The sequence below is a fragment of the Leiobunum rupestre genome, chromosome 7, assembly GCF_980474605.1.
Source record: "Leiobunum rupestre chromosome 7, qqLeiRupe1.1.hap1, whole genome shotgun sequence".
Taxonomy (NCBI): domain Eukaryota; kingdom Metazoa; phylum Arthropoda; class Arachnida; order Opiliones; family Sclerosomatidae; genus Leiobunum; species Leiobunum rupestre.
Genome location: NC_143390.1, coordinates 43,071,615 through 43,099,042, shown reverse-complemented (window position 1 = coordinate 43,099,042; position 27,428 = coordinate 43,071,615). Strand labels below are relative to the sequence as shown.

The following is a 27,428-nucleotide window of genomic DNA, read 5'->3' as shown; positions in this document are numbered from 1 at the left end:
TGTAAAACACTTCAAACTACACACGGACCATATATTTGAATGCCTAAAATTTATTTTATTATTATAAAATAGGTACGTTAAGTTGCGTTACCTAAAATATCTAACATTTCGGCGCGTACAGTTCAAATATATTTATTCAACCCGCGTGACCTAAAGCAAATTTATACATCGTCATGAGAAATCCTAGAGTAACACTAGTTTTGCATTGATCTCGGTACACTCTTTAATATCGAAACTAAAATGTTTCTAGTTGCAAAAAACAGTGATATGACAAACGTTATAAATATTTACCGCGCGCAAGAAATACGGACAAAAATTTGAGATCCAATGATATTAAAAAAAGTGTAGTAATAATAATTATATTTACAACAATATTTAGCTCCGGGTTTTAAATCAATAAGTAAACCATACTATCATCTCAACAACGAGACATTTTAATGGCTTTCGTAATAGTTAGTGACCAGTAATTGTCTTTTAGAATGACATCACTTATTTTTACCTTTTCATATTTTGTTTCCCATCTTTCGTGAAATTTTGGTTTAAACAGACCAATATCAAACATTTTAAATCGGATCTAATGTTAAATAGGAATCACAGTTGATTGAGCTAAAAAATAAAACAGGGATTTTTATTTTCCATCATTTACTCTTCATTGGGGGGAGGGGGGTTGCATACAAGGGCCTACGAGCCCTTAAAATATGTCCATACAGTCTTTTTTCTCAGGGTTAGCCATTTGTCGACCCAAAATTGATTATTTCTGGCGATATTTAAAACTTTGCCTATTTAAATGATTGGAACACGAAATAGGTTTATGTAGATATAGAACTGAGTATATTATGTTAAAAATGGTGGAACTATCTGTTTGTTAATATTGAAAATAATGTATACGAAATTGCAAAACAATAAGACGTTTTCACTAACAATATAATACCCCTGGTTACTACTTTTTCGTAAAATTTTGGTTTTATCTATATGTTACGAAAAATACAAGATATTTAAATATTTTTATTTCATAATTTTAGAAATAAATTTAATAATTATGTCCCGTCTCTTAGTATCCATACAATAATATCGGTAATGTAAACTATAATTTAAATTTATATAATTCATTTGTATAATTTTTTTAACTACATTTGTCATTACTTTAAATAAAAGTGCCAATAACATTCTACATATTGTTTTCCGAAGATTATTTTGCGTTAAAGGCCGTATGTTTTAAATCGAAAACTCGTCATTGTTAATGACCTTTGACATAACCCCAATCTACTCAAGTTTATACCTACAATTCAAGCCTATTTTCGTATTTTCCAAATCACGAATTTAGCCCTGATATGATTACTAAGCCAACATAGAAATTTCCTAAGAAAAAATTGTAGCTTGACCCGTATCAATATAGGCGATTTAATAGCACTTTTTAAAAATTTACAGCCTAACCATTAATACCTGAAAGCTTCTAAGAAATAACTCCCAGTTGAAGCGCGCGATAAATACTAAAATTAGAACCGGTTAAGTACGTGTATATAACGTATTTCAGACTATAACCTTCCCAGACAGATAAATCAATTTCAGTAATAACCGTGGGTTAAATTGTCGGCTAAAAAGCTCAGCAAATTTCTATTAAATATTTTATCGCTAAATTAAAGTGCGTAGCAAAAAAGCGTTAGAAAAGCCGATAGTTTTTAGGCCAACAATGAAACAATAAAGCCACTATTTTTATGACTAAAATTATTATTCACAAGCTCATTTTTATATCAGCATGAAATTTTTATTACAATCTCGAAAAACCCATGCTATCTTAGCGTGTACTAGAACATACACAACTCGCTTTTTTTAAACTTGTACACTTAGAAACTGGTTTTTTTAACCCTCCCCAAAAACACAAATTATATCACCAAAGGTACTATTGTTTTGTTTAATATTGTTTCTCAACTATTTTCAGAATGAGGGCTAGCCCCCGATTTCGGTATCCTTTTTTCCGACTAAAATGACGAATTTCTTAGTTTTGTGTTTAATCTCAATCTAGAGTCCACCGTATTTTGAATGATTTCACTGTTGGAATATATTTTGACATTTTTTAATTTTAATTCGCTTTACCTAATTAACCTAAATAGCCCCCCATGCGTTTTGTATGTGATTACTAATCTAATGGGTGTTAAGAAATAGGATAAATATTAGAACTTGTTAGTTTTAAGGCGTCTAATTTTTTCACGTGTTTAGTCCTAACATGCATAGTTCAGGCTTAAAGGGTTTTAATTATTTCTTGTTTTTTTTTGGTAAATATTTTAAGCGATTTAATTTAGTAAAGCAAAAGTTTTGGTATTTATAGTTTTTGTAAGGTGGTTAGGCTAATTTTAATAAGCTAGTTTTTTTTCTTAAGATTACCCGTAAATCATTTTGGATAAGATGTAGTTTTCTTTTGAAAAATAACTAAAACTATCTTAAATATAGATTCAAAATTAATATTATTTTAGCACTCAAAAGTGGCATTTATTTAAAAATCATTTTACTTTTAAATGGTGAAAACTTAATTTCGAAGAATGAACTACATCTTATTCAATCTAAATGTAATCTTAACATTTTACCAAATATTTAAACGTGATTAGATCTTAGTATATAGCAATGGGGATCGGCTGGCTCTCTTGATTGCTAAATATTCGTACAATCGTATCCTAATTGTCAAAAGCTAGATTTTTCTTATATTTAGAATGGTTTTCCTCGATGAAGATTGTTACTAGTGAGGCCAGCGATCTACAACACATGACAAAAAAATACTTGTAAAATACCATGATTAGAAAATTCGTAGGAACAAAAATTAATATGTCAATAAAAACATTTTGAGTACTTAATCCATTTTTAAATACGTACTACCGAAACTAATTTTGGTCAAATTTTAAATCATGATTTTGAAAAACGCCTTGTTTTTTTTAGAGAAAAAAATTGAAACCAATATATTTTGAAAAATTACCAATTAAAAATTGTAAAATTTAATGGCAGTGATTAAAAAAAAAGTTATATTTTCAGAAAAAAAATAAATTTCATTAACCCACATAACTAGGCCAGTTGTTTCTTAAAAAATCCTAAGAATATATAAAAAAGTTACGTACCACAATTATTAAAAATTGGCTGTTAAAAGTATCGGATAAAGGTTTTAAAAAATGCCTGAGAATTTAAATCAAAAAAGTGATTTTTCGTTAAATATTAATCGTTTAGGGAGCAAATTTAAACCAAAACATCCAATAATGGGACTTCATTTTTTCGTTATGTCTGCATTTTAAAAACCAAAATATTAAAACCACATGCGTTGGATTTTCTTTGAGAAACTGTCATAGGCCTAGGTGGAGGGACATTTTGTTTTAAACGTTTTTTTTTTACCATTTAGTCGGTGACTATCTAAAAATTAGTAAAACTAATTTGACGCGTGTATTTAAGAAACTTAAAATATCCCTCGAGACGATCGAGGCGAGCGAAACGCAAAATACGAGCGTGTTTTTGTCGAATGGTTATCCGTGTCTCGGCTAATATTCCAGCTGGTGACGCGTTCGGCGAGAAAGCCATCACAGGCGCGCGAGAACAAAGGATCAATTCGCGAAAGAAGCTGATCATTATTTTTGATAAACAACGCGGGGTCCAGAAAGGACCTTTTGGCTTCCTAAAAAATCCTAAAGCACCACCGCTATCACGTGACGGAATTTCCAATTTGAGGAAGTTTGGTGTGAGAACCCAGAGTGGCGGACACGTCGTCGCCGATGGTCGTGACGACCGTTCGCGACTTGGTGCCGCTGATGGTGTTCATGCGAACGATCAGGTTCCCGCAAGCTGCACCGAGGCTGTTGCTGAGGCTACCGGTGGTGCCGGTGCTGTTCTGACAAGGGGAGTTGGAGTAGGCCGTCGTGCTGGTGCTCTGCGGGGGCCTGGGCAGTCTTCGGCGCAGCCAGTAATGCCTGAGGGCGGCGGCAGGCGTGATTCTGACCGCGGGGTCCCACTCTAAGCACTGTTTCAAGAAGTCGATGAAAGCCAGGTCGTCGCAGCCCTTGAGGGCCTCGAGCCATTCTTTGCTGCCTGGAGGGCCGCGAACTTTGCCCCGGCGAGATCGTCCACCGTGGAAGCGAACGTGTCCGTTGGGCAAGATGGTGGTGGAACAATACCGAGGGTATCCTTTGGAATTGAAAAAGTTCCGCGACCTTTTGGACTGCTCCAGCAGTTTGGGCGGCGGCAGGCCGATCAGTTCGACGATGCAGGCCATCTGGTCGGCTTCGTCTTCGCCGGGCAGGAGCGGGTAGCCCGTCACCAATTCGGCCAAAATGCAGCCCAAGCTCCACATGTCGATGGGCATCCCGTATTTGGCACCCAGTATCACCTCGGGAGCCCGGTAGAAACGAGACTGAATGTACGTGTACACTCGCTGGTGGTCGTAACAACTGGACCCGAAATCTATCACTTTGATGCCACTGCGTCCCTGCTGCTTCAGCAGAACGTTCTCCGGTTTCAGGTCGCAGTGGATGATGCGGAACTTGTGGAGAGCGTCCAGACACAGCAGCAACGAATGGGCGAATTTGCGCACTAGGAGGACGCTGAAGCCCTGAAATTTGTTCTTCTTGATCAGTTCGTAGAGATTAATACTTAGGAGCTCGAACGTGATGCACATGTGGTTTCGAAAAGTGAAATGTTCGCACATGTGAATGATGTTCATGGTATTGTCCTTGTCCTGCTTGCGCAAGTGGTCCAGGATGCGAATCTCTTCCTGGGCCTGCCGATGGAAACGCTTCTCGTTGCGAACCATCTTCAGTGCGACGTGCTGGTGCATCTTGTGGTCGTAGGCTTTGACCACTTGCCCGAAACTACCCTTGCCGATAATTTTTAACATTTCGTACCTGTAGGCGATGTGGTCGTGAGGAACGTGCAAGTAGGAGCCCATGTCGTCGTCGTAGCCGCAGTTGTTGGGCGCGCCAATGGTCCCTTGACGTTTCTTGGCATTGGCGCCGATGAAGTAGATTTGCGGGTAGGAGAAGATTTCCGCGTGCTCGTACGGCGTTAGTTTATGCATGTAAAGCTTCATGACTTGGTCCGGCGTGGCTACTAGAGTCTTGGGCTTGGTCGTTGAACCGTTTTTGTTGTTGGAACTGTCTACCGAATTGTTCGTGTCTCCCGTTCCTTGGGTACTGTCCACCACACCGGCGCTGGACAACTTAACCACGGTGGGGCGGTATCCGGGCGACGAGTTGACGCCATTTTGGGCGGCGTGATTCGTGGTGGACCCGCGGTAAGTCCCGTTTTGTTGTTCCTCGAACAGTTGCTTCATGGGCGGGTAGGTGGGCTTGTAATCGAGCCCGCTGACCGGCAAACGATTTGAATTTCCGCCACTTTTTTCGGAGATTTGCGGCAGGAAAGACGAAGAATCACTAGGAGTCGCCGCGCCCGAGCTGCCATTGATGTTAGCGATCAACGATCTCGTACGAGCTAGGGGCATCGCCTGGGCTTTCACCCGCGTCGACATGCTTTAAGCCTAACAAAGGAACTAGTTCCGATTCGCGCGAAGCTACTCTCTTGGCAAAACAAACTAATTCTTACCGTTAACATTAGGGCCGTTGAAAAATTCCGTCTACTTCCTCTTATAAATTTTTAGGACGGTCTATAATATTTTTTAAGTAATAAAATTAGAAATAACGAAACAAAGGCGTTCGGGAGCTTCTAAGCCTACCAGCGAGCTACGAAACGCGACCACCATTATAACATTTCCCGGCTCGAACGCGGGTCGCGCGGGCGACGGGCTTTGACTGCGGTTGTTGCTATGGGCGCCCCCCCTTTCGGAGGAAAAAGCGTTCACCGCATCTGCGCGCTACTACCTCGCTACGTCATATTCGACGTCATCGCGGAAACACCCAATCGTTGCTCTAGTACAAGCAAACAGCTGATTGTTCGCCACGAAGAAATTGAAAACGCGTTTTTCCCCCTTGCCATATTTCCGCAAAAAAAGGAACCAACATATTTCTAAAAATTATATTATTTACTTCCACCGTTATCACTGACAAATCTTATCGTATTCGCCCCCTTAGTGTTCATAAACTTGCGATGGAAAAATACAAAACCTAACGTATGTCTATTATTCACACTTTCAATAGCCCTGGTTATTGACCCAAAGACTACGCGTCCTTGACAATAACGCGACTGTCAAAGAAAAACCCCGTTAGAAAATTATTTGCATAGTTTAAGAGCGTAAATAAGACAGTGTATGTGGAAAAAAAAAACGCGTCATCTCAAAACTTAATAAAGTTTGTCGAACCCCTCAAAAATGTTTTGAACTTTTGACAATATGAATCGCTAAGAACGGGGAATAAAAAACGCTATTCGGCAAAATTATAAAAGCAGACATACACGGAATAAAAATATAACGTTTAACAAATAGAACCTAAAAAATACGCCTAATTTCCGAGACGCGTCAAAGATTAGCTTTCCAAAGAACCAACGGATATGATTTAAAGAGCAAATAAAACCTCATATATTGGTTAATCTTTGACTCAAAACGTATTAGTAATCTAAGTTTCTAAGCTACAGTTAAATCTGTGAAAAAATATATAAATTTTCCAATTCTCTTGGGGTTTGTTAATTCTCAGCTTCACAATCTTCGATACATTCAAAAAGCCTAAAAAGCCAGCGCTGCAGGGCCTCTTATCCATAGACCGACCGGTTGGTTGCCAAGGTTTTGGACCGTACCAAAAAACTGGTTGTCATTTACGAGGGGTGATTCGATGTTGAGGGGCTCCATCAGACGCGCTCCCAAGTTGAGAACTATCTACACACTTTGCCCGGTGCCACTCCACGACGCATCCGTCTAAACTCCACTCTTCTACGTAAAAGAGAAGAGGAGAAGTTGCAATTTTCGGCTAGCCATCTAGACTGCTCGAAGGTTGTTGTACCACAAAGAGTAAAGCCACTATAAACCTCTAAATTTCGAGGGGATCGGCTTTAATAATTTATTGGCGGCACTAAGGGGTCAGCCGCGGGGTTCAAGGTAACTGGAGGGACCACATTTTCGACAAATGGTCACCGGCGAAAATTTAAAAGCCACATTATAACAACAACAAACCATATAAAGCTTTAATTTATTATATACTTTTTAACATTTAAATATATAACAGCTATAACAAAATAAACAAATTGTCAAAATGTTAAAAAATAGAAAATACCACGCGAATATTGTTTTGGGAAGAGCACCTTAAATACTTTGGTAAAAAATAAATAATGTGGAACAGCTTGCCAAGTTTGCATTGAATTATTTCTCGAGATTAACTATCACAACTACATTTAGGCCTATTTTTTAAGCACATTTGATAGGAATTTGGACTTTACGTTGACTATTATCCTACCTAGTCCATTATTACATTTGAGTTTATTCTACATCCTATTATTAAATACGCAGGCCTAAACATTTTCTAAGTATAAAAAATAATAACCTTTCGCTTTTGATACGTGTATTCATTGTGCCTATCAAATTTACTCTTTCCTAAAATAAATTACTCTTTGGTTATATCAGAAGTATATAATAATATATTACAAGTAATATTTGATATACTTCTGCTTATGTATTTAAAACAGCATGAATAGAAATAAAATTAGATATAATAGGGAATGCAATTCGAAAACTTCCCATATTTATAGCTGTTAATTTCTCTGGTTTCAAAGACTCCCCGCTTTTCCCTGATCAGGCAAGAAGCTTTGTCAGGATGGCCAGTTTTATCACATTCAAATTCCCTGACCATCTCCGAACATTTTCCCTGACTTATTTGGTGTGAAAATTTGGAATTCTTTACCCTAAATTTTAGTAAAGGTTTTCTATTTGCAATCTAAATTAAATTCCCCGACTTTTCCCTGATTTTTAGACCCATATTTTAATTCCCTGACTCTTCCAGGTGGTGTGGCAACCCTGTTTGTACTAATTTAGTGGCATATTCATAAAATATTAGTAAAAGATGAATGCTGCACCTTAGTCTTTTTGAGTAACCAGTCATAAAAGAATTTCAATTTCAATTATGTTAACAACCACCTGAACATTAATCTATTTTCCTTTGGAGCATTAAAACGGTAATACTTGGAAACAGGGCTTCCACTCAACCATTTCAAAAATATATATAAATTCTTTTGGCATTACTGTTCGATTACATTTTATATTATTAACTCAGCTATAAATGACTAAAATTAAATTATTAAAATGTTTACTAAATTTCCTTCAAATATATGAAAAAGTCTTGTTACGTTATTATTTCTGTAAAATAATAGAATTATTTAGGGAAATTATTTCGAATTTCTTTACCACAAAAAAGTAATGCTAAAAGACCTCAAAATTAAAAGGATAAAATTCCTCAAAGTGCATGCCCCGTTAGGAAAAAATCTCTAAGACGTGAGAAGTCACTGGTTCAGGAGGAATTTCTTTTTGTAGAGAATCAACACTAATTTGATTTGATCGTTGGGATATTAATTGATCGTTAAAATAGTGACATGGGATGTCTTATTTTCTTTCATGCTGTTTTATATTTTCGTGTAAGAAAACCACCAGGATTTTGTTACACAAAGTGTCAAGGTGTTATTACCATATCAATCATTTTTCTCTAAAAAGGGGGTCTGGACCTCCGGAACTAATAATATAGGGACAACAGTAAGAACGGCTAAAATAAAGTACACATAAGGGAAACCATAAATGTCGAGAGCAGTGCCAATGAAGGAAGCAAAAATAAGTTTCCCAAAGACTTCGAACGAAGCCAAAGTGGAATAATGTGTGGCTTTGATGGTCTTTTTTTGAGCTTGTGAGCAGATCATCATGATTGAGAACGTAGCTGTTGATATGACCCCTCCGATAAATTGCAACGAAATAAGCATAAGGATACTGGCCACTAGAATAGATCGTAAACAATTAGCTCGTAATTTACTTTATGAAAGATGAGACTTCTTTAAAATTACCAGTTAAAATACTGGTGATTATGTAATTTGTAGTTGATTCCCAACAGAGAACTAGTAGCCACGCAAAAAATACAGGAATAATCCTTATAAAGCAGCTTTTTTGCAAAACAGAGACTGTTTTTCTGTAAATTTTTTTAAAAATGTGGTTTTTTTCTATATCACATTTAAGAAAGAAAATTCAAATATATTTACTTTGTATCTCTTAGCAAAATACCCCCGTATGCTGAGCCAAGTAATGAAACTGTTTGGCCAATAACATTATTCCAAAATACTATAGAATCTTTGCTAACTTCCTGGTCAACCAAGTAAACGGGGAATGTTGATAAACAACCAGATTCACCTGCAAAATTCAACTCAGTTAACATTTTACGCACTAAATCTAATTAGAAAATCATTATTTATACATACCTAACTTGTAGGTCAATATAAAAAGTACGATGGCTGTTGTTTCAGCAGTTAAAAATCCACTGAAATAATCGGAAGTGGTTAAAAGACTGCGATCACTAGACGGAGTTATTGGAGAAATTATATCCCCAGGTTTTTTGACAGTTGGATCGACAAATTTGTATATTATCGCAGCTCCAAAATAGACTATCGCCAAGGTGACAAACAACCCTTCCAGATTGTATCTGGACTGGATCCAGAATAAAACTCCACCACCAAAAACTGCACCTAATTTGTAGCCAACCACTTGAGCAGTGTTTCCTTTTCCTACTTCGTGTTCTTGAAGGGTATTTAGAGCCAGAGCATCGACTGATATATCTTGTATGGCCGTGAAAATATTTAAGATAAACAATGAGATGGCTAAGCAAACAAATTTCTCAGTCAAGAAAGCAGCTGTGAATAGCGCCGTCAGTCCAAGTGAATATAGGCTAAATTTAAGCCATTTGGAGTGAGTGTAAAATTTGTCAATTAAAGGTGCAAAAAGTGCCTTGCAGAACCATGGAATCAATAGTAGTTTTGATAATGACAACTGAGTATAGCTAAGACCTTTATCACGCAAATAAAGGGGAATGACTTTGTCTTGAAAGCCATATGGCAATCCTTGAATGAAGTACAGGAATGTCAAAATAGCAAGTTTTAAACTCATTTTAGAATATTATTTGAACAGTTAACATCTTGTTGTAAGTTGTCGGTAATATCGGTTCCAGTACCGTAGCCCTTGGCCTCCGAAGGTAAATCTTCAATTTGAGGTTGATTTCGAAGCTCAATCGGTAAATATTTTGGACAATGAAACAAAGTAACCTCTAAATCTTTAAAAGAAACTGAAGATTTAAGTTAAATAATATATTTTTCCAAAATTTTCAAGCATTCTTTTTTTGAGTCAACTGTCAAATGATTGACCCTTCAATAAGACTAAAATTTTCGAGTCTTTTTTCTTTTTTTTGAGATACACACATCGGTGTCGACCCAAGGCCTTAGACACCAGCACACGCCAACGGGGGGAATGGGGGATACGTGGGGATAGGGGTGGGGACACCCGTGGCTGAAGTATTCCGACCACCCGTTGGGGGATTGGTGGTCGTCTTCACAAGTTCACACGGCCATCCATAAACTCTGCCTCCCAGACGCTTGGGAAGTTGGGATTACAGGAGTACGCCACTACTCCCGGCGTCTTGCTGAATGCTGATTGGTGTTTTCGAAATCGATGGGTGTCACGTGATATCCTTAATTCCCAATTTCAGCCAACTTCGACCACGCGCTACAATCGAAGTTGGTGGTACCATTTGGCGGGCATTTTGAAAAATATCGAGTTATTGCGGTAACGCAGAATTCGCGACCGAAAACTAGATAAGTAGCAGCCAAAACAGACGCTATTAGCTTTCCTCATCGTTATTCATAAACTTGACTTTATAAATAATGATACTTGAATTTTAATATTAATATAATTTTTGCATCGATTGCTTATATTTTTATAAGTTTATTTAAAAAAAAACCGTTCTTATGACTTTTTAATTTGTCTGTAGCAGACGCTAGATTAGAGGTGCAACGATAGATATAAAAATGTATATAAAGGTCTATATAAATTTCGGGGCGTCTAAGCCTAACATAAAATACTGAATTGACACCTAGCAGACACCGAGGAAGGCACGTGACCAAGAGCGCGAGCTCTCTTAGCATTTTAGTACTAAGTGCTTGACCTTTCCGCAGGCCGTAGTCTTTAGATACCATCTGTTGGTGACTTTTAGTATAATTTTTAAGCAGGAGACAATGGCCAGAGTTGCCAGATGGGCGGTTTCCCGCCCAAATTGGGCTCTTTTTCGAAGGTAGTTCCGGGGAAAAAATCGTTGGACGGAAGGCCGGTTTTTGCTATCCGCAAACAAAAATGGTTAAAAACTGCGCTTTTTCACATTGCAAAGAGAGATCTGGGAAAGAAATAAAATTATCATTTCATACGTATGTAACATTATAGAAAATATTTTATAATAATCTCGGAATAAGAGATTTTTTTAACACTAAGATTTCCTCTGAGAAATGCTGAATTACTAGGAAAATGGGTTTTAGCGGTAAATCGCGAAAATTGGACTCCATCTTCAATTACTTCATATGGCTTTGTGTGTAGTAAACATTTTCTGCCGGATGAAATTTACTTTCAAAATGGAAGGCACCATTTGAAAGCAAATGCTGTACCTACACAAGTAAAAATTACCCTATACATTCTGAAATAAAAAACTAACTGAAATATGAATAATTTCTTTATTAAAACAAGAATTTCAAAGAGCTCCCAAAAATATCTTTTCCAGAACAAAGCATATTTACATCTTCTAGAGTATTCCAATTTATTGATTTGAGTAATTGTTATTTAGTTTGCATATTTATCAGAGGTTATTTTAGAAAACTTACGGTAAAAGTGAACTACCGGAAACCACTCAATTTGACTTGACTAATACTGATGATAGTTTAAAAGACACTGAAACCAAGATTTTGGAATCTCATGTAGGCATATTTTAAACCACACTGAAATAATTAAATTTTAGTTAAACTGTGATGATTTGTGGTATTTCAGACTTACAATGATTGCGCAATGTTAACGTGTGACTTTAAGGGTGACACGGTAGATATAGTAGATTTTTGAGATTTTTATGATTTTCCTAAAGCTGTTTAAATAACTTAATATAATGTCAGATAAATAAAAAAAAAGTTTTTAATACGTTGCCTACGATCTGTTTTATGTTATTTCACGTGACCATATTTACTTATTTAGTTTAAATTGTTTCTATGAGATGGCGCGACTATCGCGATTCCACTCTGATGGCAGCCTTCTAGCTGGTACGTCCACGCCCAATCCAATCGTGCTTCTAGTCTAATTTCTATTTCTATGATTACTTCTTGGCGATTTCCTTGTAGATCTTTTATTTAAGTGCCGGACCAAAGATAATTTAGAAATGGTCTTATCTATAAATGGTTACCATGGCTCCGGAGCCCCCCAATTGAATATTTAAATTGTCGAATATTTTTTAATGAAAAATCCGTGCAAGTTAACTTAGAGGATGAAGAATTTGTATTTAGAAAACTAAATAAAATTAAATGTATTCTGTATTGTTCTTGGTTTTTACACACAATCCTAAGGATTTGTGTGTATTAGTTTCACGTACAGTGTAGCCGTTGCCGATGCCGATGCCGATGCCGCCGTGTCGCGCATATCTCTTCAACGGTTAGGGCTAGAAGAGTCAATGATATCTCGTTCGAGTGTACATATATCGTCATTGATAGCCTTTCATGAATTTTTGAAATCGTAGCCCAAGAAGTTGGTCATTTGCCCAATTTACAGTTTTCGGTAGTTTGGCTTTGTGTGGTTGATATTTTGTTAAAAATTAAGTCCGGTAACGTTAAAAAAATATTATTGGATAGGTTAGGATTCAGCGGAACTATCCCTTCGGTTATATCAGTAACTATTAATGTTAAGTATGGTTTTCGGGGTAATTTAAGGGACCCCAATGTTCATGGTTTTATATTTCCGCCTGAAAATCGACATAACGTTCCTTAACTTAAGTCCTATTTTCACGAAAGTTATATTTTTTAATAGCTGTGGTTTCCATATAACCTAGAATTGCAATTACGTTGCTTAATTTTAATTGTAAGTAAGGTTTTTGGACAGCGTATACGTACCTACGCAATTTCCAACATTGTAAATCCCCGTGTTTATAGAGGTCTACGCACCCGTTTCCCTCTAGCGTTTTTCAAGGCCGTGCAGAGTGCGCCGCGCTTTCAACGTACGACCAGAAGTAACAATTAAGAATGACACTGATGGACCTAGTCTTCGGCGTATGACCAGAAGAAATAAGTGTGACACTCAACGTAACAAATAAGTGTGATCAGAAGTAACAATTAGGTTTGATCAGAAGTAACAATTAGGCGTGATCAGAAGTAACAATTAGGTGTGATCAGAAGTAACAATTAGGCATGATCAGAAGTAACAATTAGGCGTGATCAGAAGTAACAATTATACGTGATCTGAAGTAACAATTAGGCGTGATCAGAAGTAACAATTAGGCGTGATCTGAAGTAACAATTAGGCGTGATCAGAAGTAACAATTAGGTGTGATCAGAAGTAACAATTAGGCGTGATCAGAAGTAACAATTAGGCGTGATCAGAAGTAACAATTAGGTGTGATCAGAAGTAACAATTAGGTGTTAATTAAGTATGACATTGTCGAACTAGTCTTTGTCGTATAACCAGAAGAAATAAGTGTGACACTCAATGTCTGACCAGAATTAACCAATAAGTGTGATCAGAAGTAAAAAATAAGAGTGACACTGATCGAAAGAATCTTCGATGCTTTCAAAGTATGACTAGAAGTAACAAATAAGAGTAAATACAATTATGTGTGGCCGTGGATATATATTGGTTGTGATACCGGCGTTGCAGGTTGCTGTGAATAGCTCAAACAAACTTAACACATTAGAAGGATTGTGTGTATTCTGACCGTCGTACGTTTTGTTGAGTTTTAGGTTTACTTTGCTCTATTAAATTTCAAAACATCCCAATGCTCAAAAATCCCGTTAATAAGAGACTGAGTACACGTACAGGCTTATGGTTTTTTTTAAACTGGTCCTTATGACCACTGACCCCCTAGCATATGAATTATTAAACTGGTCCTTATGACCAGTGACCCCCTTGCTTATGAATTATTAAACTGGTCTTATATAAAATGTTCTGATGTCATTTATATGCCTAAAAAAACATATACTACATGTTTAGAAGTTAGATTATGTTGGTAACATTAACTTTACACGTATTTAAAATACGAGTACGACCAGAATAGTACAATAGTGTACTATCTCACCTAAGACTACTACCAGAGCCTAGAAGACCCTCGTAATTTACCGTATTACCTCTCTTTCTCTAGGCCCCGTAACTCCAGCGTCCCCGGTCCGTTACCGCGTAGCCAGGTAGCCTACCGTACTCGGGGGAAAGCGAGACTAGAGGATTGAGGGTTTGAGGCCAGAGGGGGGTTAGACAGTTCGACTCGTTCGAGGGATGCGAGCGAAGGGAATCTACATAAAACCTCGACGGGCGGCCCCGGCGGTAGTAAGAGGAGTCGCTGTACATAGAAATCCAGTGAATAGGGAAATCCAAATTGATATAAACCTTGAATTAATAGGTCATCTCCTATTATTTGGAATTATTAAACTGGTCACCTTCTGTTTTTAGTTATTATTTCGAATTAATAAACTGGACACGGTGACCAGTGACCCCCCAAATTTTGAATAAATAAACTGGTCTGATCAATTAATTTACTGGTCTTTGACCACCTGACCACCGTTATTTCCAAGGCTGGTTACGTCTCAGAAAAGGGAAACGCAATACATGTTACCATAAGTCAATAATATTGTTACAAAAGTTTGTCAGTTTGAGGAATATTTTACTGAGAGCTAGTAACGAAGTGACGTCATCGCAAGAAGAAAATATTTCGTGCTAACTTAAGAGAGCGGCGCTCCTCTCTTTCGGAGTTCACTGAACAACCAAAACTGTGCCCCTGTTTTTTCGTTCTAACTTAAGAGAGCGGCGCTCCTCTCTTTCGGAGTTCACTGAAAAACCAAAACTGTGCTCCTCTTTTTTCGTTCTAACTTAAGAGAGCGGCGCTCCTCTCTTTCGGAGTTCACTGAAAAACCAAAACTGTGCCCCTGTTTTTTCGTTCTAACTTAAGAGAGCGGCGCTCCTCTCTTTCGGAGTTCACTGAAAAACCAAAACTGTGCCCCTGTTTTTTCGTTCTAACTTAAGAGAGCGGCGCTCCTCTCTTTCGGAGTTCACTGAAAAACCAAAACTGTGCCCCTGTTTTTTCGTTCTAACTTAAGAGAGCGGCGCTCCTCTCTTTCGGAGTTCACTGAAAAACCAAAACTGTGCTCCTCTTTTTTCGTTCTAACTTAAGAGAGCGGCGCTCCTCTCTTTCGGAGTTCACTGAAAAACCAAAACTGTGCTCCTCTTTTTTCGTTCTAACTTAAGAGAGCGGCGCTCCTCTCTTTCGGAGTTCACTGAAAAACCAAAACTGTGCCCCTGTTTTTTCGTTCTAACTTAAGAGAGCGGCGCTCCTCTCTTTCGGAGTTCACTGAAAAACCAAAACTGTGCCCCTGTTTTTTCGTTCTAACTTAAGAGAGCGGCGCTCCTCTCTTTCGGAGTTCACTGAAAAACCAAAACTGTGCTCCTCTTTTTTCGTTCTAACTTAAGAGAGCGGCGCTCCTCTCTTTCGGAGTTCACTGAAAAACCAAAACTGTGCTCCTCTTTTTTCGTGCTAACTTAAGAGAGCGGCGCTCCTATCTTTGGTGTTCGCTGAAAAACCAAATCTGATGTCTAGTCATCATCTTCCTAGGGTACATGACCCGCGTTGGAGTTAAAATCGATGTATGGGCCCCAACTAAAACGAAAACTATTAAATACCCTGCGTAGCCTATACCCGGCTCCGCCCCAATCTGTGAATCTAGCATCCGCTTCTGTTCCCAACATCAACCCAAAGCTTTCCAAATATTTTCAGATTGACGGAATTTGAATGTACAGTAATAAAATAGAAACCCAAAAAGAATTGGGTGCTTGCTCGTAGCGTCGTGGGCATACCTCGGGGTGGGGTGCATTTGGCCGACTGCTCATTTGGCTGACTGCTCATTTGGCCAACTGTTCATTTGACCGACTGCTTAGTCGACCAAATGAACGGCTCATTTGACCGACTGTTATACTATAGCCTGTCCTATACTATGTCTTTAGTGTTAGGCTGACTTATAGAACGGGCAATATATTATAAGTATTGGCGCCTGACGTCAATTTTTATATTATTATGCCCGTGACAGCGACAAAAGAGAGGCACAGATTTGGTTTTTCAGTGAACGCCGAAAAGGTGTAGAAAAAAGAAATTTCCACCTTGTTTACATTTCTATAGTTAATATCGAACTGCAATAGGTAGTTTCGCGTCAGTTTCAGAAAGGCTAGTAGCTTTGTTATTTTGCTAAATTAATTCACGGTGTCACTTAAAGAAAATAAGCGTATCTTACTGTCCCTAGTCAAAAGTAAAATCTTTCAAATGAAGATGGAAAATTGAGGGAAACAATTCATTTGGCATTACCGGCGGGTGCCTATTTTGTCTGTACCTTGCAACGGCCCTGACTAATAGCCATGATAGGTAACATCATAGTTCTCTGTAAAATATTCCCCAAAGTGACAAACTTATGGAATAATATTATAGACTTATGGTAACATGTATTGTGTTTCCCTTTTCTGAGACGTAACAGTGAAGCCGGACCGGCGCCCCCCAGCCCCGTTCTTTATAACCAAGCTGGGCCTTCTAAAACGCAACCTAGAGGACAGTACCTAGCCAAACGAACCTAGTATCCAACCACCAAATGAGCAGTCGGCCAAATGAGTAGACGGAAAAATGTTCAGTCTTCAAAATGCACTGTCCATTTGTCCCACTTCTCGGCGTAGCGTGTTATTTGTGGTCGGCCAAATGAAACTCTCCCGGTCAAATGAGAAGTCGGACAAACGAAACTTTCCCATACCTCGTAGCTAAGCCCCGCCTTTTAACGACCATCATGACATTAATTTCACGTTACAGATCACGAGGCATTGGCTTTTTAATGTCATGGCCGACCTTTACGCGTTACCAGAGCAACGCACACGAGCCACACCGACGAACAAGCTACGAATATGAATTTGCGAATCCCAATAACAATAGGCAATTACGGTTTAAGGTTTTACTAGGTCATCGCAAAAACCGAAAACGGCATTTTCAACAAGGGGCTGTTCACAAATTACATAACGTGGTAGGGGGGTTTTGGCAAGCGTTACGAAATGTTACGTGGGGGGAGGGAGGGTTCACTGAAATGTTACGTAACACATCCTATTTTTAATATCGTAAAATAAAATTTTCTCCATTTTCAGAAATAGTCACAATTATTAAAAACATTTGTATTTTCATTGGTTTACTCACGTTTAAAAGAATTTCATACCCATGGGTATAAAGAGTTGCGTAAAAATACAGTTGTAATTTCAAATGATAATTACAAACAATAAAATTTAGTACAGTACCTGATCTTATTGTACTTTATTACCAGCATATTAGTTGTTACGTACTATAATAATTTAAGGGGGGGGGGGGAGTTTGATATTTGTTACGTAATTTAAGAAGAGGGGTCTTTCCATTTGCTACTCTTTGTTACGAGGGGGAGGGGGGGAGTCCAAAAAGTGGTTTTTCTGCGTTACGTAATTTGTGAACAGCCCCCAAAGACTTGAGCGGAGCGAGCTGCAAATCCAGTGGTTAATTAGGCTTAGATTAATTAAACTCAAGTAGAGAAAGAAAAGCGAGAGAAATAATTTAGTTTACCAAACATTACTGTTTATTTGGTAAAGATAAAACAAAGTAAAAATCGAAAATATCTGTACACAGCTATTGCTTATCTTATTTGAAACTTGGCCTTTGTGGTAATACCGCAATGGATCTTAAGCCTTTCAAGTTCTGTTTTTTTTCTGGCAGATAATCCACTCTTATTGTTAATTTTTAAAAGGCGCGCAATATTAAAACCCGGGTCAAATATTATACCATCCAATGATTTAACATACGTTATTCCAAGGGCAAATTCGTTGGGTCCGAAGCTCCCCTTTTCCCCCAACTCCTTTGACTTCCGACGGACAGCAATCTTTTCTCTAGAGTCGCTTTCCGAAGCTTCCCTTTTCCCCCAACTCCTTTGCCTTCCGACAGACAGCAATCTTTTCTCTAGAGTCGCTTTCCGAAGCTTCCCTTTTCACCCAACTCCTTTGCCTTCCGACAGACAGCAATCTTTTCTCTAGAGTCGCTTTCCGAAGCTTCCCTTTTCACCCAACTCCTTGGCTTTTGACGGACAGCAATCTTTTCTCTAGAGTCGCTTTCCGAAGCTTCCCTTTTCACCCAACTCCTTTGGCTTCCGACGGACAGCAATGTTTTCTCTAGAGTCGCTCTCCGAAGCTTCCCTTTTCACCCAACTCCTTTGGCTTCCGACGGACAGCAATCTTTTCTCTAGGGTCGCTTTCCGAAGCTTCCCTTTTCACCCAACTCGTTTGGCTTCCGACGGACAGCAATCTTTTCTCTAGAGTCGCTTTCGGAAGCTCCTCTTTTCCCCCAACTCTTTTGGCTTCCGACGGACAGCAATCTTTTCTCTAGAGTCGCTTTCCGCAGCTTCCCTTTTCACCCAACTCCTTTGGCTTCCGACGGACAGCAATCTTTTCTCTAGGGTCGCTTTCCGAAGCTTCCCTTTTCACCCAACTCGTTTGGCTTCCGACGGACAGCAATCTTTTCTCTAGAGTCGCTTTCGGAAGCTCCTCTTTTCCCCCAACTCCTTTGGCTTCCGACGGACAGCAATCTTTTCTCTAGGGTCGCTTTCCGAAGCTTCCCTTTTCACCCAACTCGTTTGGCTTCCGACGGACAGCAATCTTTTATCTTAATTTCCACAGAAGTTATCATTTAAGTTTTTCTTGCCCCATTTAACTCAAGAATTCATAACGACTCTAAAAATTTATTCCTCGAATTTTAGCCATAATATTTAACTCATTAACAAAGTAAAATTAATTCAAAAAGTTAAAACTCTGACATGAGTTATGAAAGTTACAGATGTTTAACACTTTGAAGGTATTGTCTATTAAGTGACTGAACTCGATACATCAAAAATATTTATTTAATGGAATGTTTTGAATTGTACATTTTAACTCCATTTAACACAGATGCTCTTGAATATTTTGTTAAAAGAGCGTTAACATTTAGGCCTTCCGTTGCTAAGTCCCTTTAAAGAGATAAATCAATCAGTTTTCTGAAAGGAAAATTAAGGACAGTAATCCTTACTCAATATATGGCCGAATATCATCATACGCCCATTTAGTTCGTTGTTTAAATAAAATATCAAATCTTATATGGAAAAGAAAAGTTTTAGTGACTCTGAACTACAAAAATTTTTAAAATAAAAAATAATACCTTTCATTTATTTGTTCAGGTAAATCCCAGACAGGGTAAAAAAAAACAGTTTCAGGTTTACTAGAGTGATCCGTTAACGCAAGACCCTTAAATACAAAATTACAACAATTAACAGTTCGTATTACTTAAATAAATATAAAAAAATACCTGTAATTGAGAAAGTCTAGTCTGTAAACCTTCAGGAACACTTTTTTGCCATGATTCCAAAAATTCTTGTAAATGAAACTACAATTTTTTCACTAAGATATTAAAAATAAACAGCTGAATTGTAGAATATAAAAGTACCTTTCCTGAAGATCTTAATAAAACCTCTGCAAAGAACTGGCAAACTTTAACTTCCTTTAATTGATAAATATCTATAAAATGGTGTTAATGCTTATAACACGTTTATTGAAATAAAATTTTTGTGAACACAAACATACCTTTATCATTTGGTGATGGTTCAGTATAAATATCAAGACAACGTTCTAATATCTCCCTTGGAGCTAATTCATCTAACATGTCAATCACAGTCTTTATAGGAATATCATTTATTGAAATTGAATTTGAATCAATAAAGTCGAAAATATAATTGATAATTCTACACTGATATTCAGTATCGAGACATCGCCAATGGCCTAAATAAACAATGCAAATTGGAGTTAAAATGTGACAACTTAGATTTGTTATATTACCATTAATATAAAATGCCGGGAGTTGGTTCAGAGCAACTGTTAATTCTTCTTCGCTAGCTTGAATTATGTTTAATAAATCTTCAAAAGTGTACTAATCAAAGTTAATTATATTTGTTACACTTTTTAGTGAAGGTTACAATTTTCAAAATTGAGAAAAGCAAACATACTTTGCTTCCAACATTTTCTCCCTCATATTCTGGCCCTTGATAAGGATTTTCTTCAAGAACACGTCGCAATTTTCCAATTCTAGGTTTGCATTTTTTTAATTCATAATATAAATGAAATATATTTGACACCTACAGGCATTATTTCAATTAGTATCTTGTTAACAAAGAATTTTTGGTATTATTTACCTCTCTCTCAACTACAGTTCTATGGGTTAATGCTTTATCTTCAATCTTGTTTGGTATTGTAAATTCTGGCAAAATTAATAGAGAATTTGAAGTCTCCGCTTCTTTCATATCATAAGTTTCACTGCGGGTACAAAGGACTGCGGATTCATCTTTTTCTCCACGAATTATTATTCTATAATAATTTATTTGCATTATTGTCAAAATTAAAACAATATGATTGATTTAATTTAATTACTCGTCTCCTTTCTTTAATTTATCTATTAAAGAATCATTTAGTTCTAAAAGAATGATTGAACTATCATCTGTATTATGTCCACACGTAAGACTTTGGCTGTATTTTAACAAGTCATTCACATCAAGTTTGGCTTTCTCTATTAATTTTTCAACGTCTTCCACATTTCTGTAAAATAGATCAATAAAAAATAAATAAAGCAACATAACAAAAAAATTTCTGAGATAAATAATGGTAACAACCTAGAAGCTCCTGAAATTCCCGCCATTTTTGAACAAATTAAAAATCGTCTGCTTCAAGCCTTCAATATATAGCTCCATTGAGTTGGGAATATTAATCTAGAGGTCCAATCAAAACGTCGGATTTCAGTATTTCGCGAAACAAGTTTTTAAAAATAAGAATACTGTCGTCTGCTCCCATCGGCGTCCCAAATGACGAGAAAACGTTATCATTCTACCCGTGGCGCCGTCTATCTCTCAATGGTTCGTTCAAATAAGATGCGTTTTCAAGCAAAAAGATTTTTTTTTCTTCAAAATAATGGATGGCGCCACGGATCATATGATAACGTTTGATGGTCATTTTAGAGCAGACGGCACATTCGTATTTTTCAAAAACTTGTTTCGCGGGGAGCAGATTGGATTGGATCTCTAGATTAATATTCCCAACTCAATGTATAGCTCTTTCTATAAAATAATTGGCCAAAACCAGGGTGGGAAACAAGGATTTTTTGAAAGTGGACAGGTGACCGTCCCCCCTGGCCTAGAATAAATAAAACGGTTTTTAATAGGGTGAATTCTAGGGCTGTTCGAGTCATAGAAATAGAAATGAGACTAGAACCACTGCGCTATCTGGTAATCTCAAGGGAAACGGGCAAGCTAGAAGGCTTCCATGAGAGTGGAATCTACTACTAATCCACGCAGGAGTGCGCCATCTATTAAAAAAAAATAAACTTTAATTTTTTTTAAATAGATGGCGTGCTCCCACAAAGAATACTGACGATTCCACTCTCATGGCAGCCTTCAAACTCGTACACCTCACCACAGTTTAATCTTGCTTCTAGTCTCATTTCTATTTCTATGGTGCGAGTACTCGAACATCATCGATTACTCGGCATTTTTTTAAATCGAGTACTTGAACTGGACCTCGAATATGTAATTGGAAAACACTCGTCGATTATCGAGACCAAAAAGTTGAATAGTCGGGTATCTGATTACTCGAATAAGCTGCTGTAAGTTCAAAGACGGGTTTTTGCAACTTTTTTGGGGTGGAAATAATAAAGGGTACCTACAAGCCGTACAAACAACAAATGCTTTGAATGACCTTGGGGGTGGATCACGGTTTTTAATACCTAGTGCGTCTGTGCGGTGTTTTTTCAAACAATATTATTAAGTTTTGGTTTTGGTTTGGAGTGTCACTTCAGGAATTCGGATGTCGGCTGGCGTTAGAACTTAGGAGTCTTAACTTCCTAAGCAATATACGGACAGACGGTACATTAATAATAAAAAAAAAGTATATTCTATGGTTACTTTACTATTAATTACTATGGTTAGGCTATTAGCCTAGTATACTAGTCTTTTTATATCCCACTAGTCACAATAAGGTTACCAAAGTTCTGAAAATTGTGGTTCATTTAATTAAAGAAATATTTTTCAGCATTGAAAGTTAGTTTATACTTAATTTCATAATTACTCGAATAAGACCAGCTTCTAGTCAAATATACTCGATAACCCTACTCGTTAAAGTTATTACTCGAGGTTTTTTTAATTACATGACTCGAATAAGAAAATTTTCCCTTAATCAAGTACTCGATTTCTCGACTCAACTTGAATACTCGATGAAAATAAATTTCGTACTCGATACCCGACTCGATTGCCTAAAACCACTACTCCCATAGTCCTAGTTAATTCGAATTGGAGTGTACAAATATGCCACAGTCGCCGTTGCACAGACCTTCAAACCCAAAGACTAATAATATAACATTTGGACCTACACCTCGAATTAATTAATTGGTCCAGTTAATTAATAAACTGGTCCGGGCAATTTTTAAACTGGTCATTTGCCCACTGCCACCGCCTTATTTCCCACGCTGGCCAAAACTATTCGCTCGCTTTGGGACCAAAGATAATATAACTACGTACCCTAGATTCGAAATCATGGCGTTTCTCGATAGCTCGTTTTCTCGTGAGGCTTTCACTGAGTTCGCGCCGGAAGTCGGCAAAATCGGGCTCCATATAGCAGGGTGAGAAATAAGGAATTTCAATAGATAACCCAAGACTATATTACTCACCTTTAGTTTTATTTCGTTTAGAAACATTTTTAGAGCTACAGGCATGATCCATTATTGTTTTAAAACAATATAACGCAAAAATATCTGGTATCTTGAAAACCGCGTCAAAAACCACGGCGCAATTTTCACTAAAACTTTACGTTTTAACTAGATCAAAGATAATTTAAACTCGTACCCTATATTCGAATACTGAAAGCTTTCCCATTGACGGTTTTGTTACGAAGCGTTTACCCTTTTCCGGCATGTGACCTCAGAAAAATCGGGCTCCATCGGTTGCGGTAAGGCGCAAACCATGGAGCGAATTTTTTCTGAGTTCCACCGGGAAGTGGGTAAACGCTATCGGCAACGCACGAGAGAGTGATTTAGAATCTAGGGTACGAGTTTAAATTATCTTTGACTAGATGCCGGGAACTCAGTAAGAGCCTGCGTTTACGTGCAAGGACCTTGATTTCGAATCTAGGGTACGTAGTTATATTATCTTTGTTGGGACGAAAAGAATAGTTTTCGCTATAATATACGCATACATGTATTAAAAGTGTTATTTTTTGGGGTGCGCGCTTCCTAATATTTCCGTGTAGAGGGTCTCGTGCGTTTTCACGCGAGCTCAACAAAAACAAAAATATGCGCGCGCTCTATAACTTTAACTGCACGATGAATCTAACGTAATCACGCGACCTCTCGTATTTTATATAAAAAGCTATTAAAAATCAGGGGTACGTCAAGTGGAGAAGATATTTTCCTTATTATAAGAAACGGTCTAGCAAGAAAAATTCTAATTATAAGATTTCGCGATTTTTGCGTCAAGTTGAAAAGATCGCGAAGTCCCAAACAAAATGGCGGCTGTGTCAGCTAGGAGCAACAAACACAACACCCCACACAAGGAAAACGCAACCCGTCAAAAGTCGTGGAATCTCTTGTGTACGTTTTTCATTGGCTAGACGCTTTAGCGCCTGCTGCCGTCGGAAGGGGAAAATACGGAAATTGTCTCTCCCCCCCGCCCGTAAAACGTTCAGCGTAAAGGCTCGTGACGCTCGTCCAATGAATTTCGTACACAACCCTTCGTTAGCGTGTTTAAAGGCTAGCTGCGCACTCCTTGTGTTTGATTCTTTCGTTGAAATACTTTTTATTTCAATAGTTCGCGTCACAACCAATTGAATGAATGAAGGAATTTATTAATCGGTTTGCGTACAGAAAAACGCGTCCTTTTAAAACAGGACGGTTCCGCTTAGGGGAGCTCAACCACATACAAAAGAATACACTTTTGGGACTTTAAAAATAATAATAGCAGAACAACAACAAAAAACAAGTATTAAAAATTAAAAGTAATATTAATATTAAAACAATTGAGTTTAATTTAAGGCGATGACGCTTAAATCTTCTTTTGTAAAACACGAGTTTTTCCCCAATGCCATTTATTTAGGAGATGTTTGAGAAAAGGAGGGTTCCACTGTCTCCCGGATAAACCCAGAAGATCTTCCACTGACAGAAAAAAGGACTCCTCCCTCCAATTTCGTATTTCCTCGAAACTATCTAATGACGAGCAACCAAACAGCACGTGTTCCAAGTTTTCTAAGTCATCTCCACACTGAACGCATTTTGTCAATGAGCTAAATAATCTAGCACAACGTTCACCTGTCAACAAGGCTCCTGTTCGAGCTTGAAACAGTAGGCCACCCGCAAAACTACCATCGTAGAAATCTTCGGCGCTTGGTTTCCCTTTAGATTTCTAGGCTTGCAGTGAATGGTGACCAGCAACTTTCTTTTCCTAAATTAGCTCCGAGTGACGCTTCACATCTTGGTCAACTTAAGTGTTCCATTGCGTTTCAGACTGCGCTTTAGATCTTTCAGTTCCAACACCGTACATACGATCAAGTATAGCGGCTCGTCTTATAAATCGGGTACTGAATCGGCTTCAATTTCTGGTATTTACATAGACTTTCTTCGCTAGACGGTGAGGAGCCATAAATTTTAAACGGCCAATGTACTTTAGTTTGCTACGCGCCTCCCGCTCCACCATGCATGAGGCTCCATCCCATTTCTCCCGTAATCGCTACGTGCGCCGCCATGGGGCCAGCACACAAGGCGTATCGACCCACCTCGCGTTGAGCATACTCGAGATAATACAAAACGGTTTTCGATACATCTAAAACTTCATTTGCATAAATCAGTACCGGTACAGCGGCCGTTTTCCACAGAGTTCGAGCCACTGAGTACAAATTATAAGATTTCTCAGCTAGATTACGAACCATCCACCGGAGTTTATTTCCTTTAGAAATTAAGCCGTCCTCCCATTTTTCAAGATAATTTCTTCCTGAGGATAATTCAACTCCCAAATACTTGTACGATTCCACAATTTCCAATGGGCTATGTTGGAGTAAAAAATCGCGATCGAAAGCTCCGGCCGTGATAAAATAGGCAGTACATACTACATTAGACTTTTCCGTACTAAAAGAGAACCAATCCCTTTTGATCAGCGAACGTCGTACACCCGTCCAAAAGTAGCTGTAAATCCTCTCTGTTATTTGATATCAACACAATATCGTCAGAGTACATCAAACACGGAATTACAGTAAATTCGCCATCCACTAACTCTTCCACATCGTTGTACTTTGGGATACAAGCACCCACTCCTAAGGCAGATAATTTAACCGCAAGTTCATCCAAAAAACCACAAATAATAACGGAGAGAGAGGGCAACCCTGACGGAGTCCAATTCGACTTTCAATGGGTGGGGTTGTGACTTCGTGAAGAGTATAAGTATACGTGCAACTTCTGTACAAGCTTTGAATGACCTCGAGACTGTTCATAGTAACACCTTTCGCTCTAAGACTTGTCCACAACCGGTCCCTGTCCACACTATCGTACGCCTTAGTTATGTCGAGAAAAGCCAACAACACATCCACATTCCGATGCCTTGAAATTTCTATTAGTTGAGTTAAGACAAACAGATTGTCAGCTATTCCACGATCTCGTACAAAACGACCTTGAGCCTCATGTAAACAGTCAGCTGTCTCGAGTTCGGTACTCAGACGCTCTTGCACCAACATAGCGTATATCTTGTACAAGACGGACGTGACTGATATCGGTCTGTTAGAGTTCAGGTCATCTTCCGGCTTATCTTTGCCTTTGTGGATAAGTGTAACTCTAGCTTCGGTCCATTCCTTCGGAATAGTCTTTTTTCTCGACACGTAACAAACAACGTTTAGCCAGCGAAGGAGTTTCATTGTAGGGGGGGGGGGCAGCGCATCATCGTAAGGGAAGTAATTAAGCAGATGCAAGCGTGGGTTCCTGATTCCCGTCAGTAATAGAGGAGATGATTTTAACCACGGCGGTGTCCCTTAAGTGATAGATTGAAAGCGGAAGGGCCCTTGCGTACCAATACACAAGCTCTGGGCGAAGCAGACTTAAAGTCATAATAGACATCACCTGCAAGGATTTTCCCATTGGCAATCCAGGGTTCCCGAATAAGAGCAACGTCAATCTGCTCCTTAGCAAGCCTACAACAAAGTACAGCGGAGGCTGCCTTACAAATTAATGGTGAAGATATATCTGTACCACCTTAATGTGCATAACGACGGGCCTAGTTTGGAGGTTGACCAGCGTGTCCACCCTCACTAGCGGAGAGTGTGGGAACCACACCACTCCCACAGGTTTTATTAGTTCCACCAGTCTCCTTCACTATTGCCATGTTATGGACCTCTTCAGGGTCCGAAAGGCTGAAGACTTAGAGGTCCTCTGTCAGCGTGTCCTCTTCAAAGTCATCGCTTATCAGGGGTGATAAATCTTCTAATCCTGAAATTACCGAGCTGTTAGTTTCGGATACAGTTACAAGTGTGGGATTAACCTCACACCCTGCTACATTTACGACTTTAGCTTGGTTTGGTTTATGAAGTATCTTAAAGATACCCCTGTCCAGACCTGTTTCGGCAAACAAATCCAGCCTCCTTATGGCATTGACCGACTATCCATCCTTTTGAAAAATCCAACGGATAGCAGTCGGTTCCTCCACCTTGCTAATAACCTTCCAACAGTTGGTATTGAGTGCCCCGTTGAAGGTTTGAAGACGCTTTAGAAGGACTTTACAGTCCTTCGTCCAGACGTCCCTTGGGCGGAGAGCGACCTTAAAAGGTTTCGGCAGGTCACCGGCTTATTTTACTAAAAGCCTCGTTCCACCAAAAACCTGTTCGCATAACCAATTACCTGCGTAGTCATCCTTGCGCAGGTAAATTAAGGTACCCCTTCAGCTGGAAGTTCCAGAATCGAGGAAAAAGGTCACCCGAGGGTGTTCCATCAATCCTCTGCAGAACCCCACGCTTAATGGTGGCCATTTTCTCATCAGTTATACAATTTGAGGGAAAGCCATTATCATCGAACTGACAGCTTCACTGAAGGTCTGAGCTTTTGGCCTTTTGGGAGCCTGTTGCTCAGAGCTCTGAGAACCCTGGTCAAACTCCCTTGGCCTCTTGTTGGAAGAGGAGTTTCCCTTTAATACAGAAATTA

At 38.5% G+C, this 27,428-nt stretch overlaps 3 protein-coding genes across 3 annotated transcripts; all 3 read right to left on the bottom strand.

Moving 5' to 3' along the window:
* Window positions 1-2,949: 2,949 nt before the first annotated feature.
* LOC149936385 (dual specificity tyrosine-phosphorylation-regulated kinase 2-like) lies at window positions 2,950-5,823 on the bottom strand. Its single transcript, XM_090154807.1, has one exon. The coding sequence runs from the start codon at window positions 5,492-5,494 to the stop codon at window positions 3,677-3,679; it is 1,818 nt and encodes a 605-aa protein (XP_090010933.1). The 5' UTR covers window positions 5,495-5,823; the 3' UTR covers window positions 2,950-3,676.
* A 1,296-nt stretch (window positions 5,824-7,119) lies between these two features.
* Window positions 7,120-10,266, bottom strand: LOC149936384 (solute carrier family 33 member 2-like). Its single transcript, XM_090181071.1, has 4 exons — window positions 9,361-10,266; window positions 9,145-9,292; window positions 8,953-9,074; window positions 7,120-8,885 (listed from the first exon to the last, which is right to left on the bottom strand). Exons 1-4 carry the CDS (start codon window positions 10,040-10,042, stop codon window positions 8,590-8,592), a joined length of 1,248 nt encoding a protein of 415 aa, XP_090037197.1. The 5' UTR covers window positions 10,043-10,266; the 3' UTR covers window positions 7,120-8,589.
* An 8,795-nt stretch (window positions 10,267-19,061) lies between these two features.
* LOC149936383 (sister chromatid cohesion protein DCC1) lies at window positions 19,062-20,934 on the bottom strand. Its single transcript, XM_090152827.1, has 11 exons — window positions 20,884-20,934; window positions 20,645-20,809; window positions 20,410-20,581; window positions 20,224-20,352; window positions 20,057-20,147; window positions 19,805-19,999; window positions 19,668-19,738; window positions 19,530-19,607; window positions 19,383-19,468; window positions 19,254-19,316; window positions 19,062-19,194 (listed from the first exon to the last, which is right to left on the bottom strand). The coding sequence occupies exons 1-11, from the start codon at window positions 20,907-20,909 to the stop codon at window positions 19,086-19,088; spliced, it is 1,185 nt and encodes a 394-aa protein (XP_090008953.1). The 5' UTR covers window positions 20,910-20,934; the 3' UTR covers window positions 19,062-19,085.
* Window positions 20,935-27,428: the final 6,494 nt, after the last annotated feature.